Source organism: Saccopteryx leptura, chromosome 1, assembly GCF_036850995.1.
Source record: "Saccopteryx leptura isolate mSacLep1 chromosome 1, mSacLep1_pri_phased_curated, whole genome shotgun sequence".
In the NCBI taxonomy this organism is placed as follows: domain Eukaryota; kingdom Metazoa; phylum Chordata; class Mammalia; order Chiroptera; family Emballonuridae; genus Saccopteryx; species Saccopteryx leptura.
Window position 1 is genome coordinate 380,122,224 of NC_089503.1, and position 12,864 is coordinate 380,135,087.

General features: G+C 61.1%; 1 protein-coding gene across 4 annotated transcripts in view; it reads left to right on the forward strand.

The window, feature by feature from the left end:
• The window catches only part of MOCS1 (molybdenum cofactor synthesis 1), a 38,908-nt gene that overhangs the window by 10,124 nt on the left and 15,920 nt on the right, over positions 1 to 12,864 (forward strand). For all 4 annotated transcript variants that reach the window (XM_066359494.1, XM_066359493.1, XM_066359496.1 and 1 more), the window contains exon 3: positions 808 to 975. In XM_066359494.1, the coding sequence (XP_066215591.1) occupies positions 808 to 975 (168 nt within the window). The remainder of the gene's footprint in view (positions 1 to 807; positions 976 to 12,864) is intronic.

Genomic DNA, 12,864 nt, shown 5'->3' on the forward strand with positions numbered 1-12,864 from the left:
TAACAGATGTAGACCCTCCTTGACAACACTGTACCCCAGAACTGATGGGGGGTGCCCCATCGCCCACCAGGGTTCCCCTCGCATACCCCTCCACTCCCCGGCCCGGAACATGGGGTGCCCAGGCCTTCCAGCCTGCCAAGCGGCAGTGCAGGTCACCTGAGGCATAGGCGTCCCTGGGAACACTGGCAGCTACAGGGAGCAGTGGCTTTCCCAGGCTGAGGACAGCTTCCCAGCCTCTCACCCGGCACACACAGAGCCGGGCGACTGACAACGCCAGGAGGAGCGGAAGGTTGAACAATGCCACCCTCCAGGTGGCCGTGCCAGCACTGGGGTCCTGGGGTCCCCCTTCCCCAGGCCAGGCTCTGCTCTCTGCCCCCTGACCTTTGACCTGTACCCTCAGCGGCCCACTGTGGGGAGGGTGGGGGGGGCCCAGAGAGAATCGGGCCGGCACCCCTCAGACCTGCCGAGGCCCCCCCCACCGTCTGGGCGGAGGGTGGGGGGGCCCAGAGAGAATCGGGCCGGCACCCCCTCAGACCTGCCGAGGCCCCCCCCACCGTCTGGGCGGAGGGTGGGGGGGCCCAGAGAGAATCGGGCCGGCACCCCTCAGACCTGCCGAGGCCCCCCCCACCGTCTGGGCGGAGGGTGGGGGGGCCCAGAGAGAATCGGGCCGGCACCCCCTCAGACCTGCCGAGGCCCCCCCCACCATCTGGGCGGGTTCAGGAGAAAGTCCCAGCCTGCTGGGGGCTTTGGGACTGGACATGTCACGGGCCTGACTGCTGCTGTTCCCTCCCTGTCCCTTCCCTGCAGGTCAGTACTGCATGCCCGAGGAGGGTGTCCCGCTGACCCCCAAGGCCGACCTGCTGACCACACAGGAGATCCTGACCCTGGCCCGGCTCTTCGTGAAGGAAGGCGTGGACAAGATCCGGCTGACGGGCGGGGAGCCGCTCATCCGGCCCGACGTGGTGGACATTGTGGGTGAGTCCGATGGGGCCCGACGTGGGGGACGTCGTGGGTGAGTCTGACGGGGCCCGACGTGGGGGACATCGTGGGTGAGTCTGACGGGGCCCAGCGTGGGGGACATCGTGGTTGAGTCTGACGGGGCCCGGAGTGGGGGACATCGTGGGTGAGTCTGACGGGGCCCGGCGTGGGGGACATCGTGGGTGAGTCTGACGGGGCCCGACGTGGTGGACGTCGTGGGTGAGTCTGACGGGGCCCGGCGTGGGGGACGTCGTGGGTGAGTCTGACGGGGCCCGGAGTGGGGGACGTCGTGGGTGAGTCCGACGGGGCCCAGCGTGGGGGACGTCGTGGGTGAGTCCGACGGGGCCCGGAGTGGGGGACGTCGTGGGTGAGTCCGACGGGGCCCGGAGTGGGGGACGTCGTGGGTGAGTCCGACGGGGCCCGGAGTGGGGGACGTCGTGGGTGAGTCCGACGGGGCCCGGAGTGGGGGACGTCGTGGGTGAGTCCGACGGGGCCCGGAGTGGGGGACGTCGTGGGTGAGTCCGACGGGGCCCGGAGTGGGGGACGTCGTGGGTGAGTCCGACGGGGCCCAGCGTGGGGGACATCGTGGGTGAGTCCGACAGGGCCCGACATGGTGGACGTCGTGGGTGAGTCCGACGGGGCCCGACGTGGGGGACGTCGTGGGTGAGTCCGACCGGGCCCGACGTGGGGGACGTCGTGGGTGAGTCCGACGGGGCCCGACGTGGTGGACGTCGTGGGTGAGTCTGACGGGGCCCGACGTGGGGGACGTCGTGGGTGAGTCCGACCGGGCCCAGCGTGGGGGACGTCATGGGTGAGTCCGACGGGGCCCGACGTGGGGGACGGCGTGGGTGAGTCCGACGGGGCCCAACGTGGGGGACGTCGTGGGTGAGTCCGACGGGGCCCGGAGTGGGGGACGTCGTGGGTGAGTCCGACCGGGCCCAGCGTGGGGGACGTCGTGGGTGAGTCCGACGGGGCCCGACGTGGTGGACGTCGTGGGTGAGTCCGACGGGGCCCGACGTGGGGGACGTCGTGGGTGAGTCCGACCGGGCCCAGCGTGGGGGACGTCGTGGGTGAGTCCGACCGGGCCCAGCGTGGGGGACGTCGTGGGTGAGTCCGACGGGGCCCGACGTGGGGGACGGCGTGGGTGAGTCCCACGGGGCCCGACGTGGGGGACGTCGTGGGTGAGTCTGACCGGGCCCAGCGTGGGGGACGTCGTGGGTGAGTCCGACGGGGGACGGCGTGGGTGAGTCCGACGGGGCCCGACGTGGTGGACGTCGTGGGTGAGTCCGACGGGGCCCGACGTGGTGGACAGCGTGAGTGAGTCTGACGGGGCCCGACGTGGTGGACGTCGTGGGTGACTCTGACGGGGCGGACGTGGGGGACGTCGTGGGTGAGTCCGACGGGGCCCGACGTGGGGGACATCGTGGGTGAGTCCGACGGGACCCGACGTGGGGGACATCGTGGGTGAGTCTGATAGTGCCCGACGTGGGGGACATCGTGGGTGAGTCTGATAGTGCCCGACGTGGTGGACATCGTGGGTGAGTCCGACGAGGCCCGACGTGGGGAACAGCGTGGGTGAGTCCGACGGGGCCCGACGTGGTGGACGTTGTGTGACCCTGACGGGGCTGCCGCCACCTCTCCCAGCTCCCACCTCGTCTTTCCTGACTCCAGTATCGATGAGTGTCAGCAGCTACCATTCACGTAGAGCCTTGTGCTCACTCGGTCCTACCACCCCCTGAGACGGGTACCTTATTAGTCCACGTTGTTAAGAAATGAGGTGCAGAGAAGTTCAATAACTTGCCCAGGGTCACAAAGCTAGTAAGTGCCGGAGCCCAGAGGCTTGCCAGCACATTTAGAGTAAAGTCCTCACCAGGGCCTGGAGGCCCATGTGACCTCCCTCCCCTCCCACCCCTACCCCCTCTTCCTCCCTCCAGTGCCGGGCCTTTGCACTTGCTGTTGCCTTTCTGGGAGCACAGGGCTCCCCGCCTGCCTCAATCAAGTCTCTGCTCTAATGCCGTCACCTGGGGGAGGCCTCCCTGACCACTCTAAAGTACATACCTTATATAGGTGCAAATTATAACATGAAACATAATTTAAAAATAAAAACGTTAAGTGCATCTCCACATAGACACCTAGCCGCTCCGTCTTGGGAGTTGTCAAGTGACAGCCCACAGGCTTAATCTGGGCCACCACTTGTTTCTATGTGGCCTGCAAGTGAAGAATGTTTCTTATGTTTCTGTAGATTGAAAAGAAAAATAAAAAGAATCACATTTTGTGACTCGTGAGAATTATATGAAGTCCTGCATTCACAGTCCATTACTAGAGGTTTCTTGGGACATAGCTACACCTCTCACATGCCTGCTTCCCATGGACGCTTTTGCAGAGTTGAGTAGTTGCAACAGAGGCCGTGTGGTGGCCGCCAGAGCCAAAATACTTACTGTCTGGACTTCTGCAGAAAAGCGTAGTGGCCCCTACTCTATCCCCTTACCCTACCTTCCTTTTCTTCGTAGCACTTGTCTCATTTCGCCGTTCCGTTCTGTGGTTGTATTTTTCTGTCTTTGTGTTATCTGTCTCCTCCATTGGCAAGCTCGAGAGCGCTCTCAGCGAGCTGAGGCAGGGTCGGTCCCCAGCGAGTTCCCAGCGCTTGGCAACGTGCCCGACGCACAGGTCCTGCTCACAGAGACGTGTGGATGAAGGAGAGTGGTTCACAGTACAACCTCTGACACGTGACACGCCCACACCTGCGTCTTAGCTGTGCCTCTTGCCGACAGCCTGCATTGGGGCAACTTTAAAGTCCAGTCTAAGCCTCGGGATGGAGAGTGCCTGCACCTTGCAGAGCTGAGCTGGGGAGGCAGGGAGAATCAGAGGCTCCGCGTGTGAGCTGGGGAGGCAGGGAGAATCAGAGGCTCCGCGTGTGAGCCGGGGAGGCAGGGAGAAGCAGAGGCTCCCCGTGTGAGCCGGGGAGGCAGGGAGAATCAGAGGCTCCGCGTGTGAGCTGGGGAGGCAGGGAGAATCAGAGGCTCCGCGTGTGAGCCGGGGAGGCAGGGAGAAGCAGAGGTTCAGTGTGTGAGCCGGGGAGGCAGGGAGAAGCAGAGGTTCAGCGTGTGAGCCGGGGAGGCAGGGAGAAGCAGAGGTTCAGTGTGTGAGCCGGGGAGGCAGGGAGAAGCAGAGGCTCCGCGTGTGAGCCGGGGAGGCAGGGAGAAGCAGAGGTTCCCCGTGTGAGCCGGGGAGGCAGGGAGAAGCAGAGGTTCAGTGTGTGAGCCGGGGAGGCAGGGAGAAGCAGAGGTTCAGTGTGTGAGCCGGGGAGGCAGGGAGGAGCAGAGGTTCAGTGTGTGAGCCGGGGAGGCAGGGAGAAGCAGAGGTTCAGTGTGTGAGCCGGGGAGGCAGGGAGAAGCAGAGGTTCAGTGTGTGAGCCGGGGAGGCAGGGAGGAGCAGAGGTTCAGTGTGTGAGCCGGGGAGGCAGGGAGAAGCAGAGGTTCAGTGTGTGAGCCGGGGAGGCAGGGAGGAGCAGAGGTTCAGTGTGTGAGCCGGGGAGGCAGGGAGAAGCAGAGGTTCAGTGTGTGAGCCGGGGAGGCAGGGAGAAGCAGAGGTTCAGCGTGTGAGCCGGGGAGGCAGGGAGAAGCAGAGGTTCAGTGTGTGAGCCGGGGAGGCAGGGAGAAGCAGAGGTTCAGTGTGTGAGCCGGGGAGGCAGGGAGGAGCAGAGGTTCCCCGTGTGAGCCGGGGAGGCAGGGAGAAGCAGAGGTTCAGTGTGTGAGCCGGGGAGGCAGGGAGAAGCAGAGGTTCAGTGTGTGAGCCGGGGAGGCAGGGAGAAGCAGAGGTTCAGTGTGTGAGCCGGGGAGGCAGGGAGGAGCAGAGGTTCAGTGTGTGAGCCGGGGAGGCAGGGAGAAGCAGAGGTTCAGTGTGTGAGCCGGGGAGGCAGGGAGAAGCAGAGGTTCAGTGTGTGAGCCGGGGAGGCAGGGAGGAGCAGAGGTTCAGTGTGTGAGCCGGGGAGGCAGGGAGGAGCAGAGGTTCAGCATGTGAGCCGGGGAGGCAGGGAGAAGCAGAGGTTCAGTGTGTGAGCCGGGGAGGCAGGGGTGTGAGCCGGGGAGGCAGGGAGGAGCAGAGGTTCAGTGTGTGAGCCGGGGAGGCAGGGAGAAGCAGAGGTTCCCCGTGTGAGCCGGGGAGGCAGGGGTGTGAGCCGGGGAGGCAGGGAGAAGCAGAGGTTCAGTGTGTGAGCCGGGGAGGCAGGGAGAAGCAGAGGTTCAGTGTGTGAGCCGGGGAGGCAGGGGTGTGAGCCGGGGAGGCAGGGAGGAGCAGAGGTTCAGTGTGTGAGCCGGGGAGGCAGGGAGAAGCAGAGGTTCCCCGTGTGAGCCGGGGAGGCAGGGGTGTGAGCCGGGGAGGCAGGGAGAAGCAGAGGTTCAGCGTGTGAGCCGGGGAGGCAGGGAGAAGCAGAGGTTCCCCGTGTGAGCCGGGGAGGCAGGGAGAAGCAGAGGCTCAGTGTGTGAGCCGGGGAGGCAGGGAGAAGCAGAGGTTCAGTGTGTGAGCCGGGGAGGCAGGGAGAAGCAGAGGCTCAGTGTGTGAGCCGGGGAGGCAGGGAGAAGCAGAGGTTCAGTGTGTGAGCCGGGGAGGCAGGGAGAAGCAGAGGTTCAGTGTGTGAGCCGGGGAGGCAGGGAGAAGCAGAGGTTCAGTGTGTGAGCCGGGGAGGCAGGGAGAAGCAGAGGCTCAGTGTGTGAGCCGGGGAGGCAGGGAGAAGCAGAGGTTCAGTGTGTGAGCCGGGGAGGCAGGGAGAAGCAGAGGTTCAGTGTGTGAGCCGGGGAGGCAGGGAGAAGCAGAGGTTCCCCGTGTGAGCCGGGGAGGCAGGGAGAAGCAGAGGTTCCCCGTGTGAGCCGGGGAGGCAGGGAGAAGCAGAGGTTCAGTGTGTGAGCCGGGGAGGCAGGGAGAAGCAGAGGCTCAGTGTGTGAGCCGGGGAGGCAGGGAGAAGCAGAGGTTCAGTGTGTGAGCCGGGGAGGCAGGGAGAAGCAGAGGCTCAGTGTGTGAGCCGGGGAGGCAGGGAGAAGCAGAGGTTCAGCGTGTGAGCCGGGGAGGCAGGGAGAAGCAGAGGTTCAGCGTGTGAGCCGGGGAGGCAGGGAGGAGCAGAGGTTCAGTGTGTGAGCCGGGGAGGCAGGGAGAAGCAGAGGTTCCCCGTGTGAGCCGGGGAGGCAGGGAGAAGCAGAGGTTCAGTGTGTGAGCCGGGGAGGCAGGGAGGAGCAGAGGTTCAGTGTGTGAGCCGGGGAGGCAGGGAGAAGCAGAGGCTCAGTGTGTGAGCCGGGGAGGCAGGGAGAAGCAGAGGCTCAGTGTGTGAGCCGGGGAGGCAGGGAGAAGCAGAGGCTCAGTGTGTGAGCCGGGGAGGCAGGGAGAAGCAGAGGTTCAGTGTGTGAGCCGGGGAGGCAGGGAGAAGCAGAGGCTCCGCGTGTGAGCCGGGGAGGCAGGGAGAAGCAGAGGTTCAGTGTGTGAGCCGGGGAGGCAGGGAGAAGCAGAGGCTCCGCGTGTGAGCCGGGGAGGCAGGGAGAAGCAGAGGCTCCGCGTGTGAGCCGGGGAGGCAGGGAGAAGCAGAGGTTCCCCGTGTGAGCCGGGGAGGCAGGGAGGAGCAGAGGTTCAGTGTGTGAGCCGGGGAGGCAGGGAGAAGCAGAGGTTCAGCGTGTGAGCCGGGGAGGCAGGGAGGAGCAGAGGTTCCCCGTGTGAGCCGGGGAGGCAGGGAGAAGCAGAGGTTCAGCGTGTGAGCCGGGGAGGCAGGGAGAAGCAGAGGTTCAGTGTGTGAGCCGGGGAGGCAGGGAGAAGCAGAGGCTCAGTGTGTGAGCCGGGGAGGCAGGGAGAAGCAGAGGTTCAGCGTGTGAGCCGGGGAGGCAGGGAGAAGCAGAGGTTCCCCGTGTGAGCCGGGGAGGCAGGGAGAAGCAGAGGTTCAGTGTGTGAGCCGGGGAGGCAGGGAGGAGCAGAGGCTCAGTGTGTGAGCCGGGGAGGCAGGGAGGAGCAGAGGTTCAGTGTGTGAGCCGGGGAGGCAGGGAGAAGCAGAGGCTCAGTGTGTGAGCCGGGGAGGCAGGGAGAAGCAGAGGCTCAGTGTGTGAGCCGGGGAGGCAGGGAGAAGCAGAGGCTCAGTGTGTGAGCCGGGGAGGCAGGGAGAAGCAGAGGTTCAGTGTGTGAGCCGGGGAGGCAGGGAGAAGCAGAGGTTCAGTGTGTGAGCCGGGGAGGCAGGGAGAAGCAGAGGCTCAGTGTGTGAGCCGGGGAGGCAGGGAGAAGCAGAGGCTCAGTGTGTGAGCCGGGGAGGCAGGGAGAAGCAGAGGTTCAGTGTGTGAGCCGGGGAGGCAGGGAGAAGCAGAGGTTCAGTGTGTGAGCCGGGGAGGCAGGGAGAAGCAGAGGCTCCGCGTGTGAGCCGGGGAGGCAGGGAGAAGCAGAGGCTCCGCGTGTGAGCCGGGGAGGCAGGGAGAAGCAGAGGTTCAGCGTGTGAGCCGGGGAGGCAGGGAGGAGCAGAGGTTCAGCGTGTGAGCCGGGGAGGCAGGGAGAAGCAGAGGTTCAGCGTGTGAGCCGGGGAGGCAGGGAGAAGCAGAGGTTCAGCGTGTGAGCCGGGGAGGCAGGGAGAAGCAGAGGTTCCCCGTGTGAGCCGGGGAGGCAGGGAGAAGCAGAGGTTCCCCGTGTGAGCCGGGGAGGCAGGGAGAAGCAGAGGCTCCGCGTGTGAGCCGGGGAGGCAGGGAGAAGCAGAGGTTCCCCGTGTGAGCCGGGGAGGCAGGGAGAAGCAGAGGTTCAGTGTGTGAGCCGGGGAGGCAGGGAGAAGCAGAGGTTCAGCGTGTGAGCCGGGGAGGCAGGGAGAAGCAGAGGCTCAGCGTGTGAGCCGGGGAGGCAGGGAGAAGCAGAGGTTCAGCGTGTGAGCCGGGGAGGCAGGGAGAAGCAGAGGTTCAGCGTGTGAGCCGGGGAGGCAGGGAGGAGCAGAGGTTCCCCGTGTGAGCCGGGGAGGCAGGGAGGAGCAGAGGTTCAGCATGTGAGCCGGGGAGGCAGGGAGAAGCAGAGGTTCAGTGTGTGAGCCGGGGAGGCAGGGAGAAGCAGAGGTTCAGTGTGTGAGCCGGGGAGGCAGGGAGAAGCAGAGGTTCAGTGTGTGAGCCGGGGAGGCAGGGAGGAGCAGAGGTTCAGTGTGTGAGCCGGGGAGGCAGGGAGAAGCAGAGGTTCCCCGTGTGAGCCGGGGAGGCAGGGAGAAGCAGAGGTTCCCCGTGTGAGCCGGGGAGGCAGGGAGAAGCAGAGGTTCAGTGTGTGAGCCGGGGAGGCAGGGAGAAGCAGAGGTTCAGTGTGTGAGCCGGGGAGGCAGGGAGGAGCAGAGGTTCAGTGTGTGAGCCGGGGAGGCAGGGAGGAGCAGAGGCTCCGCGTGTGAGCCGGGGAGGCAGGGAGAAGCAGAGGCTCCGCATGTGAGCCGGGGAGGCAGGGAGGAGCAGAGGTTCAGTGTGTGAGCCGGGGAGGCAGGGAGAAGCAGAGGTTCAGTGTGTGAGCCGGGGAGGCAGGGAGGAGCAGAGGTTCAGTGTGTGAGCCGGGGAGGCAGGGAGGAGCAGAGGCTCCGCGTGTGAGCCGGGGAGGCAGGGAGAAGCAGAGGCTCCGCGTGTGAGCCGGGGAGGCAGGGAGGAGCAGAGGTTCAGTGTGTGAGCCGGGGAGGCAGGGAGAAGCAGAGGTTCAGTGTGTGAGCCGGGGAGGCAGGGAGAAGCAGAGGTTCAGTGTGTGAGCCGGGGAGGCAGGGAGGAGCAGAGGTTCAGTGTGTGAGCCGGGGAGGCAGGGAGAAGCAGAGGTTCCCCGTGTGAGCCGGGGAGGCAGGGAGAAGCAGAGGTTCCCCGTGTGAGCCGGGGAGGCAGGGAGAAGCAGAGGTTCAGTGTGTGAGCCGGGGAGGCAGGGAGAAGCAGAGGTTCAGTGTGTGAGCCGGGGAGGCAGGGAGAAGCAGAGGCTCAGTGTGTGAGCCGGGGAGGCAGGGAGAATCAGAGGCTCAGCGTGTGAGCCGGGGAGGCAGGGAGAAGCAGAGGCTCAGTGTGTGAGCCGGGGAGGCAGGGAGAAGCAGAGGTTCAGTGTGTGAGCCGGGGAGGCAGGGAGAAGCAGAGGTTCAGTGTGTGAGCCGGGGAGGCAGGGAGGAGCAGAGGTTCAGTGTGTGAGCCGGGGAGGCAGGGAGAAGCAGAGGTTCAGCGTGTGAGCCGGGGAGGCAGGGAGGAGCAGAGGTTCAGTGTGTGAGCCGGGGAGGCAGGGAGGAGCAGAGGCTCAGTGTGTGAGCCGGGGAGGCAGGGAGAAGCAGAGGCTCAGTGTGTGAGCCGGGGAGGCAGGGAGAAGCAGAGGGTCCGCGTGTGGCAGGTGCCCTGCCCTGCTCTGGCCCCAGCGCCAGGGGAGACCTTTGCCCGTTTGATTGTAGATCATGAAATTAGAGGAAAAGAGGGTCTGTGTTCTTGACTGTTGGCCGCCCACCCCCTCACCGCCAGCCCTCAGCTCTGCCTCATGTGCTGCTTCATAAACGTTCTCTGGAGTAGTTCTGTGTGCCTGGTGCTGTGCCCGTGCAGATGCAGCCTGGAGCCTGCCCTCTGACAAGGAGCCGGGGGCTGGGGGAGCCCCAGGAGGGGCCCTGGAGCCCCTGACAGCCCTCGCCGTCCGTCCTGCTTCCCCACGGCTGGCTTTCTCCACCTCTCGTTACTTACTAGGCCTGGGACCCGGCCATTATTTCTGGGCCGGACAAGCTGTCCCGGGAGCTGCCCCTGGTTCAGGGGCCCTCAGAGCGTCACAGAGAGGCTGGTTGTTGGAAAAGGCTGCCAGGCCCAGCCTCTCCCTGGATCAGGCCACTTCACATGCCCTCTGGCACAACTTCCTCCCTCAGTCCCCACGTTCTGTTTCAGGGCCTGTCGGGGACCGGAGGGAGTGGGATCCCTGCTGGACCGAGAGGCATGCCTGAGTAGATGAGGACACAGAGCGCTCCAGGGAAGCTGCCGACTGGCATGGCAGAGGGAAGAAGGCCGGCAGCTCTGTTCCTGCACTGCACTGCCTGGCCGTGTGAGCTTGTGCCAGCTCCCCCCCACCCACCCCGGGCCTCGGTTTCCCCATCTGTGCACTCTGCACTTCACCGGCTTTCTGGCTGCTAGCATGGGGGACAAGGCTCAGTCAGCGCATAGGTGCTAGTTAGGCAGGGCCCGGCTGCAGGGGTGGGTTGCTGAGGGAAGACTGCAGCCCCCCTCCCTTCATGATGAATGGCAGCTGTCCTGTCCCTCATTCCCGCGGCCTGCATTCCCCTCCTGGAGGTGCTGTGCTTGCTCACACTTGGGCGCCTCTCAGCGGAATCCTTTGACCTTCCCCAGGTAGTTCTTCAGAACAAAACCTCCCGGAAGGGCAGGGCAGGTGAGGGGAGCAAACAGCAGTCAGCTGGGAGACTAACAATTGTCCCCACCCTCCCGGGTTGAGGTTTCCAGAGACCCCACCTGGGGACAGAGTGAAGGCCCTGCAGGTCTCTCTGAGCCTGCTGTCCCGATCACCTGGGGCCCCTGCCCGCAGCCCTGCCAGCCTCGGGGTGCCACAGAGCTCCCCAGCCAGCCGGCTTAGCCCTGCTGGCTCGGCCTGTCTGCTGTCATCTGAGACCCTCCCTGCCAAGCCCTGGACGCTCCAGCACCCCTCCAGCCCTCCAGCCCGGCTGGGGTGTGAGAACTAGTCCCTCTGCTCCCTCTTTTCAGCTGAGATGGGTTTAAAGCAGCCCGGCCAGCAGAACTCTCCCAGGCGGTAGAAACGTTCTAGGTCTGTGATGTCTGATAAGGTAGCCGACACCTAAGCCTGAGCTCTTGACATGTGGCTGGTATGACTGAGGAACTGAATTTGTAACTTTATTATATTTTAATTAATTTAATAGTTACACAGGGCTCACGCTGCTTTGTTGGACAGTGAAGGAAATGAATGCACAAGAGCTGTGGGCCCTGGCCGGTTGGCTCAGTGGTAGAGCATCGGCCTGGTGTGCAGGAGTCCCGGGTTCGATTCCCGGCCAAGGCACACAGGAGAAGCGCCCATCTGCTTCTCCACCCCTCCCCTTCTCCTTCCTCTCTGTCTCTCTCTTCCCCTCCCGCAGCCAAGGCTCCATTGGAGCAAAGTTTGCCCGGGTGCTGGGGATGGCTCTGTGGTCTCTGCCTCAGGCGCTAGAATGGCTCTGGTTGCAACAGAGTGACACCCCAGATGGGCAGAGCATTGCCCCCTGGTGGGCGTGCCGGGTGGATCCCGGTCGGGCGCATGCGGGAGTCTGTCTGACTGCCTCCCCATTTCCAGCTTTGGAAAAATACAAAAAAAAAAAAAAAAAAAGCTGTGATAGTTTGGGAGGAGTTTGCAGAGGGCTTGTTTGGGATCTGCCTTCAACAACCACTTGACTTGTCGCTTGCTGTGGGAGGAGAGCTGCTTTTACTTTAAGGATCACTGGGTCCTACAGTCTTTTCCTCTTGTATTTTTCCTTCCCTCCCTCTCCTGCATTCTGTTGAAGAATGAAGATACAGGGAGCATCTAGATCTCACAGCTGAAAGCCCATGAGAGGCCCAAATTGAGGAAATTGAAGGTTTTTGAAAAGGGGTGACTATTTTTTGTTTTGTTTCATTTTTGATGGACTCTAATCGCATAGAATTAAATTAAATCATAATCCTTAGTTCAACGATGGTCTCCTCATTGGTCCATGCATGGCCTGTTTTACTTTATTCATCCTAACATTAGAAGCTGTCTCCTATTACCACTACTATTCAACATTGTGTTTAAGATCCTAGATATTACAATAGGACAAAAAAAGGAAATTAAAGGCATAGAGATAAGAAAAATAAAATCATTTTTAGTTGCAAATGATTTGGTTGCTAGGATAAAAAACTCCAAAAAATCTAAAAAGGCAGATTATAGCATTGATAGCAGAGTTAAGAGAATAGATCAAGAACAAGAAAATGAGAAAATGTAATTTAAAGAATGACACTGTATCTGTCAGAATCCTAGCATAAAACAGCTCATCCCAGATGGTCAAAACAAAGAGACTTGATTGAAAGGACTATTTCAAAGATAGGGGTTGGTTGAACCTCTTGTGGTATATTTGTATTCTACTTTATTTTCTTCCATTCTGGCATAGCCTATTGCTTTTATAACATTTAATGATAAATACTTGTTAATTTTATTCTGATTTGTTCTTACATTCATGAACTATTCAGAAGTAGTGTCTTTATTTCCAAATATGTATATGAGGACTTTTCACTTATATTTGTATTATTAAATTATAACTTAAGTATATGGTAGTCAGAGAATTATATGATAATTATTGAGACTTACTTTACGATTTAGTAGATATATAGCAGTTTTTGTAAATGTTCTACATGTGCTTGAGTTTGGTTAATCTTTCATTATTGGTTGGAGATGTTCTGTTTGTTCACTGGACCCAGCTGGTAAGTTTCGTTGTTCAAACCTCTGGTCATCTCTGTCTTGGCCGGCTTTCTCTCTGCATGGCTGTCCAATAATACACAAGTGGGTGGGTTTGTTCATTTCTCCAAGAGGACCTATTGCTTTTTATTTTATATGTTGCCGAGGTGAGTTTATTAGATTTATATGTGATTAGAATTGTTGTCTTCCTCGTGAATCGGGTCTTTGCCACCGTGGGGTGGGTTTCTCTCCATAATGAGAAACTTGGGCCCTAAGGTCTGTGAGTATAATTTCACTACAGCTCTTTTAGCCTGATCTCAGCTGTGGTCAGATTTGAATCTTTATAAACTTTTTCAGTGTTCTTATCCTTGAGATATGTTTCTCACAACAGCACATAGCTGTTAATTTGATTTTTTTAAATCAAATTTTATAATCTCTGACTTTTCATTGGTGACCCCCCCAGTTATTCTAGTTCCCTTTATCATGATTATTGAGATATTTGGACTTGTT